Here is an 8484-nt window from a genome sequence, read left to right as displayed (position 1 = left end):
CAACAACATCTACAAAACATGTAGGGAAGAAACCTAAGAATTGGCATAAAACTTTAGACCAAGCACTTTGGGCTTGACGAACATCACCCAAAGAAGCAACCAACACTACGCCATTTCAACTCACATTTGGACATGATGCAGTACTACCAGTCGAAATATATCTGCAATCAGTCAGAATTCAGAAATAAGAGGAAATTTCCCCAAACATGTATTGGGAATTGATGATGAATGAATTGGTTGATCTGGATGAAGAAAGATTGCGAGCATTGGAGATGATAAAGAGGCAAAAAGAAAGAGTATCGAGAGCGTATAACAAAAAGGTGAAAGGTAAAGTGTTTGTTAATAATGATGTCGTTTGGAAAGTCATTTTGCCTATAGATCGAAAGAATCAGGCTTTAGGGAAATGGTCTCCACATTGGGATGGCCCTTTTCGAATTTTAAAAGTATTTTCAAATAATGCTTACGAAATAAAGGAACTGGCAGAGGATCGTAGGATTCTAAAAGTAAACGGAAAGTATCTGAAAAGATACAAGCCAGTTATGCCTGAAGTTAAGATCGCGAAAATGTAGCGAATTAAAGATTAACGTTACGGCTAATATGGATAATATTTCATCAAGATGGCTTCATTCTTAGCAGATTTGCAGTATAAAGTAAGCAAAAGAGGATATGTTCAAGTCAACATATAAACCCAGAAAAGATGTTCATAGATAAAGGTGGCTAACATGTTCAAGCCTAAATTACAAAAGGGGCTAATATAGCAAAGCCAAAATAACATTAAAACATTACCAAAAGATAACAAAATAAAAAGCCTACAAAGTCTTCAAGGTTTCTTTAATTAACCCGAAGATGCAAGTCCTCCAGGCTTAGCAAGGGGCAACTCTCAGCCTCGAAAGCATCAAAAGACCCTGTTATGCGCAACCTTCTAGCTACCCCTAGTTTGACAAAGATATGGGACAAGAGTCCTCCATAAGAAAGATAGAAGGGTTTGCCACGGCGAGAGGTCATAACAGCTTCTGTGAGATGCTTGAAGATCATGAGAGGGACGTTGATCTTCCGTTTTTACAAGGCGTAACTGTCATACCCCAAAATTTGCCCACTATAGTTCAAGACAATTGGTCTCCTCATACTCAAAAATCCTCAATTGCCCAAGAGTATTCAAGGTTTTCACCAGATAAAAGCGTCTCCTAAGTGACATGGCCCAAAATTAGGGTTGTGATTCTTTTCAAGGAAACTGAACTTCTAAGGCTTCAAATGGACTTTATGGTATCCTATAGGACCCAGGGTATCCTCATACCAAAATTCAAAGCTTTGAATCACAAGATTGCTCATTCAATAGCTCAAATGATCAACAGTCGACTAGTTTAAACCTAAAAGTCAACTATGGTCAAATCATAGCCAAAACACCTGATTTTTTATCAACGTCAACCTCTTGAAATACTATTCATCATTTGATCAAGGGTTGATCATGATTCATCAAGGAAAGCTCAAAAATCAACAAAAGTCCAAGTTACTAAATTAGGGTTTTAAGGAGAAAGTCTACTGAACTTTGACTGATCATATCTCCCACATGGTTCATCAGAAATTTCCAAACCAAAGCTCATTCTCAAGGAAATTAAATTCCCTACAACTTTTATGTTGGGCCCAAGGTCAGGAAATGCTTCAGCATAAGAGATATGAGCAAAAACATTACAGGTCCCTTTAAAGGTTCACAAAAAGTTGTTTTTTTCTAGGGCCAATAACTTCAAGATAAAATCTCCAAATGCAAAAAAGCTTCCAAAGTGGCTTGTAGAGGACATATTGAGCTTTCCAAAAAGTCCTAGAAGACCTTCATAGGATAAAAATTGAATGAGTTATGATTGGTGCAAGTTGGGCGAAATTTGAGAAATGCATAATGCCTTAATTGACAAATTTCATATTTTTGAGTAATGGGCCATAACTTTTGAATCACCCACGAAATTTTAAGCTTATAGAGGGCCCAAGATCCAAATTTTATTTATTTTATGATATTATTTCATTTATCCTTGATTTTATTCACATTAAATCAAAATAAATCAAATAAAATCAAAATAAAATAAAATAAAATCATACAAATCTTGCCATTCATTGAATCTAGACCCAATTCACTCAACAAAGCCAAATTACACGTAAAAAAAAGTGTGGAAAATAGATTGGAGCTTGAATTAGAAAGTTTTCATATATTCTTCAAATCAAATATTTCTTTCATTCAAAGCTTGATTTTGTTCCACTTCTTTCAACCCTAATTCGTCCCATATAAGTACCTAAGCATTGCAGCCTCCAAGACCACGAAACCCTAGCCTCTCAAGCATAGCTCAAAACTCCAAAAAATCTCAAGAAAACACTACTTTTGTTTTCAGGTTTACAGACCCATTCAACACCAACTAATCATCCAATCATCTTTCTGAGGTAATTTGGGGTGAGTGTGGACGGATGCATGACATCCATACTGCATATATGCTCATATATCATGGTTCATATTTTGACATATTGCTTGATTTTCGTTTTACATATGTTTTAATGTTATAACGCAATTTGACAATTTGAATGAGTTATGGGCGTGATTTAGAAAAGACTTGAACCCTTAAAACAGAGCTTCCACGTAAGAACGCAAAGGCGCCATGGTTAGGGCACCAAGTTTGAGCGTCTTCGTATTCCATGTTTCGTGCCTTTTCAGATCAAAACGACTGCATATTTGAACTCAGGGGAATTTTTTTAGTCGATCTGGGCCGGTAGTTTGTTCGCTTTGTCGTTTGTTTGCGTTTTTTAAATTTGCAGGTTTGGAAGTGATGAACTCGCAGGAGAATCCGCAAGAAAAAGCATGGCTAATTCCGCAGGAAAATCCGCAGGAACAAAGGAAGAAGATGATGAACAGTGTTGCTAACTTCTTGACTCGCGTGCGTGGCAAAAGAACGAAAGGTGATTGGTTTTCGCGTGTGAACGTGGGACCCATTCTTGACTTCCCTTTGAATTCCACCAACTAACGCGTTTTTTAATATTTAATGTTTGATCTCCAATAATTGAACAACTTGAATGCGCAGCCCAGTTGGTTATCGTTGCATGCTTGTGAACAAGAGGACCTGGGTTCGATCCCAGCGTCCTCCAATTTTTTTTCATTTGTTTGTTTTCCACAGATCACGTGTTGCGCCTCTATGAGCGACCATCATGGGGTCTCACGCATCAGCCCTCAGATCCAAACCCAAGCCAGATCTGACGTCCCTGGAAGCGCAACCCATGATGCACCCTCAGGACCCTGTCACACTGGATCAAGCGCCCTTTTGCTAAAAAAATTTAATTATAATTTTATGATTGTTCTTTTATTATGTCTAACCACTAATTAACCACAATTTAACTTAGGATTAGATTTTTTTTACTAAGTAAATTAATTTGTTTTTAGATAAATAATTTAGTCAATTTAGGTTTAATTAGTTAATTAAATAAAATTAGGGGATTCCATTTAGGTCTTAATAATTTTAAATATAACTTTTTATTTAGAATTTAATTAATTTAATAGATTTAGTTTAGTTAATTTATTAAATAACTTAGTAATTAGTTCTAAATTTAGGATTTAATCAAGTAGTCTTAATTTAATTTTAATTTGCTAATTAACCATCATTTCACTTTCTTCTGATTTCTTCTCTCATCTCGAAATCCCGTTTATGGCGCATGTTTTGTTTATTTTATTGCTTTTTAGATATTAGAATGTATATAGGTCAAAATGTAAATATTTAAATGAGTCTCTTTACTTTCCCGCACTTTTAATTTCCGCATTTTATTATATATATTGTGTTAGATGTATCCTTAAATTAGGGCGTGTATGGTAAGACTGAATCAAACGTTAGCTCACTAAAAATACAAGATAAATTATAATCGAATCCAACACACTTGCACTCACTCATCCTTAGGGTACACCCCTCTTAGTTGCCTTCGATTATAAGATCGTGTCCCTCGAACGTGGAGGTACCTACTAGCAAAAGTCCCAACGGTTAAGAAATCATCGTAAAGATCATAAGTCCCTCGATGACCCTCAAAGTTGCCTACGAAAATATATGATCTAGTCCCTCAAATGGTTGCCTACGAAACGATGATTTTCCCTTCGATTATTTCTAAAGGTACCTCTACCTGTTGCTTTCAACGACCTCGATGACCCTTCGATTGTCCCGAACATCCAATCAATAAGACTACCTACCCTAAATGGTAAGGATAGCCCTACCCCTTTCTTGGAAGGATAAAAAGCATAGAAAAAGACTAATTTAGGGTAGTGCTCTTAATATGCCTAGCTCGATTAAAAAACTTTTTTTCAAAGACTAAGGTTACGCATTTACACTAAAGTCCTTAAGTCCCTTTTCAATTTAAATCAAACAAAACAAACATGAGCTAAGTAAATTAAGAGCCCGTAGACAACTACGGATGAAAAGGATGCTTACACCTTCCCTTTTCATAATCTACCCCCCTCCCCGAGCCTGTTTTCTTAAGAAAGGGTCTTTTTCTATTCTTTTTACCCTTCCAATATGTTGGACAAAATAAAAGTCGGTGGCGACTCTTGCTCACCGCAACATTGGTTGCTTACAAAGATAAAAGTCAGTTCTGAGTTACAGAACTGGCGACTCTGCTGGGGAGTCTTTAAAGAGGGGTTTACCTTAGGGCTTAGATCACCAATTTGTTTATTTTGATTGCTTTACTTTTAAAGGTTGCTTGGGAATTAAATGAAGGACGAATCCTATACCCGGATTCAAGTACACTTAAGATAAGAGTGGCATAGTCATGGCGACCTCTTTCACATATGTGGGAGATGAGTCAATATGAAGTTCACACTTAAGTTAGGACTCCATAGATATATGCACACCTTGATCAAATGAGGGAGGTCTATGTATATACCTTTGGGTGCGCCGGAGCTTAAGGACCTTTAGTTACCCTTTAACCCATCTTGGCCTTTAGGACGTAGTGGGGGGCTACTCTTGACAAATGTTGAGGGCCTAGTCGCTACCCGATACTACAAGTCAAATAGGTTCTTTCTTAAAGTATCATTGCATGATGCAAATGTATCATGTCCGAGGGTGCTTTAGAGGGGCTGACAATTTTGAGTAACTGGTAGAACCTTGTTACTAAATTCACTCTTATCCATAGAAGTACCTTGGGAAGGGTACCTCACCTGGTCATACTCCATGCAAGCATTAAACCAAAAAAAATTGTTTGATTTGTGTGGATTTTTTTTCTATGATGCATCATGCATACATGCATTCATAACATGACTAACCCATTTCAAGGAGGTAAAAGTTTTTAACCATGCTTTGTTTTGTAGGTCACCTGAACATGGAAATCCAAGTCCGTAAACTTTTCTTTCTCAATTTCAAGAAAGTACCTACTATATTAAGGATTTTATGTGATGATATTACTGGTTCTCTCGTCCTTACCGAGTCTCTCAACAAACTGATAAGTTTGGTAAGAACCAAAGTGGATGAAGCACTCCTCAATACTATGATGTGATCCTTTCCTCCACTGTTTTACTTATAGAGATTTTCAACTGGTACCAACATTGGAAGAGTTTTCTCACATAATGGACATTCCCGTACCTGATCAAATTCCTTACACAGGTGAAGAAGGAGGTCCTAAATTAGAAGACATTGCTGCTGCATTACACTTACCAAGGTCAGAGATTAATAAGGTCTGGGTTAATAGAAGAGACTATTCTGGGATACCTATTGACTTCTTATACGAGAAGGCCAAGATTTTTTCTAAAGCCTTAAGCATGGATGCTTTGGAGAGTGTTCTAACCCTGCTGATATATGGACAAGTTTTGTTTAACCGTTGCGACAAAGTTGTTGATAGGGCTGCTATTAAGATCTTCCTTAGCAAGAATCTTGTCCCCACTCTACTTGGTGATTTATTACATTCTATCCAAGCTTGAGTGTTGAAAAGACAAGGTTGTGTTCTCGGATGTGTTCCTCTTCTGCATAAGTGGTTTATTTCTCACTTACCCCAATCAGTGATAAGGAATGAAGAAGGTTTGACTTGGATTCAGAGAATTATGAAGCTTTCCTATGATGACATCATTTGGTACCAAAAAGAGTTTGAGGGGACCCAGTTATTTGATCATTACGGAGAATTCCCTAATGTGCCTCTTCTTGGTACCCGAGGGGGAATCACTTACAATCCTATCCTTGCTCGACATCAGTTTGGTTTTGCTTTGAAAGATAAGCCATGTTCCATATACCTTAGTGCAGAAAATTTCGACTACGATTCAGATACAACCGGAAAGAAGGGTCGTTTTTTTTTAGCTTGGTACAAGGTAAAAAAGGGGGGTATAAGAGATTTGGGAATAAGAAACTATATTCCTTAAGATCTCTATTTTAGATGGATTTATGACCGAGTCGTTGAGTTTGGAATACCATATCCATCTGACACACATGTAGTTCCAAGGATTACTCCTCTAGTCATTCCTGTAGAAGTGGAGCCTTATGTATCCGCTCCGGACGAAGACCTTGCTGCCACTGTTGCTTTCTTAAGACAAGAAAAATCTTATCTTGAAAAGCGCTTACGTGAGGTTGAGGCTGAAAAAGCAGTGTTAGTGGCTGATGCTAAAGAGCGAGAAGGTATGCTTGACTATTTCTCCCGTAAATGGAAGATTGAAGATTTAATCTCTCCAGATCAAATATATTCATGGGAACAAGAGATTGACAGACTTGTGCAGGAAAGGAATGAAATGATCAAAGCTCATAAGGAAGAGATCAGGGGTCTGAAAAGGAAGCGTCGGCTTGAAGATTGATTTCTATTTACTTTTGTTTTTGTTTATTATTTTTAGTGCCTTTTGATGTAACTATAAAACTTATGATGTATTGGTTTTCAACTGAGTTACTAATTTGTTTTGTTTCTTCTTATTCTTTAAATATGTGTTAAAAATCCTTTAACTCCTTGAAAACATTGCATGCATACACATGGCATTCATGGCATTGCATTACAGGTTTTATAAAACAGGTCTCTCATTTTTCCGCTGTTTATTTCAGTAAGGAAATAGATCTCGAACAATTCGTCAAGAATCTCCAAGCTCAGAATGCTGAGTTCCAAGCTTTGATCCTGAACTTTTCCAAGGGACAAGATGAGCTGAAATCCCTTCTTACTAAGAAGGAGAAGAAGACCAAGAAGCAGGTAGGCGTCTTCAGCTTGGGAAGAAAGTTTAGAGGCCTTCTCAAAAGGGCCAAGGAAGTTGAAACCCACAAAGACGACGACCATGAGGATAGCGTTAGCATCAAGACTGATGCAAAGAGTAACAACAGTTCTGTCAAGAAATACGAGGAAGAGGAGGAGTACTATTATGACGAAGAGTATCCGGAGGATAAGTACAGACAGTTGGAGGAACGAATGAAGGCTATGGAAATCCAGAAGATACCAGGGCTAGACTTTGAGGAACCAGGGCTCATCTCAGGAGTCGTGATCCCTCCAAAGTTCAAAACTCCGACCTTTGCAAAGTATGATGGAGTCTCTTGTCCCAAACTGCACCTAAAATCATATGTGAGGAAGATTCAACCTCACACCGTTGACAAGAAGTTGTGGATTCACTTGTTCCAAGAGAGTTTGTCAGGAACTAAACTCGAATGGTACTATCAACTGGAGGGTACCAATATCTGTACTTGGGAGGACTTAGCTGTTGCTTTCTACATGCAATACCAATATAATTATGATCTCGCACCGACTCGTACACAACTGCAGAGCATGTCCATGGGTCCGAGAGAAAGTTTCAAGGAGTATGCTCAAAAATGGAGAGACTTGGCTGGCAGAGTTCAACCTCTTCTTGTTGATAGGGAGTTGATAGATATGTTCATGGGTATGTTGACTGGTCCATTTTACAGTTATTTGCTAGGAAGTTCATCACCTGGCTTTACTGACTTGATATTGACTGGGGAACATGTTGAAAGTGGCATCCGAAGTGGGAAGATTCAGGTGGCTACTTCTTCTGGTGTTACGAAGAAGCCCTATAGTGGGAGGACTGAAGCTAATGTTGTGCACGGCCAAAAGGGTCGCAACAAAAATGATAGTAGCCAATCTGTTGGGGCTGTCCTGATTTCTACACCAACAACTCAACAAAATCAACAACAAGGATACCAGCGCAGACGAGACGCGCCCAGAAGAAACTTCACAAAGATCAATATGTCATTAAATCAGGCATGGCAACACCTGCTGAAGGCAAAATTACTTGCACCAATAGCTCCGCCAAACATCAATACATCTTCTCCTCGCTATAATCCTAACGCAAGGTGTGCGTACCATTCTGACTGTGTGGGGCATGACACCAACAACTGTTGGACACTGAAACACAAGATCCAGGATATGATTGACATAGGAGAAATTGAGTTAGATCCTCCAGAAACTCCCAATGTTATTACTGCTCCTATGCGAAAACATGACAAAGCAGTCAATGCTGTCGACCAGGATTCTTATGTTACTAACGTGATGAGCTTGACTACTCCTCTC

At 38.2% G+C, this 8484-nt stretch overlaps 1 protein-coding gene across 1 annotated transcript; it reads left to right on the top strand.

Annotated features, from left to right (window-relative positions):
• Positions 1-206: 206 nt before the first annotated feature.
• LOC131659262 (uncharacterized) lies at positions 207-569 on the top strand. The gene has a single exon (XM_058928473.1). It carries the CDS (start codon positions 207-209, stop codon positions 567-569), a length of 363 nt encoding a protein of 120 aa, XP_058784456.1.
• The last annotated feature ends 7915 nt before the right edge of the window (positions 570-8484 follow it).

The sequence above is a fragment of the Vicia villosa genome, linkage group LG3 (genome assembly GCF_029867415.1).
Source record: "Vicia villosa cultivar HV-30 ecotype Madison, WI linkage group LG3, Vvil1.0, whole genome shotgun sequence".
NCBI classification, from domain to species: Eukaryota; Viridiplantae; Streptophyta; class Magnoliopsida; order Fabales; family Fabaceae; genus Vicia; species Vicia villosa.
Note: the sequence above shows the minus strand (reverse complement) of the source record. Positions and strands in the feature narration are given on the sequence as shown.

Bases quoted from the DNA above. Each gene is read 5' to 3' on its own strand.
- LOC131659262 (XM_058928473.1), top strand. From the start codon at position 207: ATGTATTGGGAATTGATGATGAATGAATTGGTTGATCTGGATGAAGAA.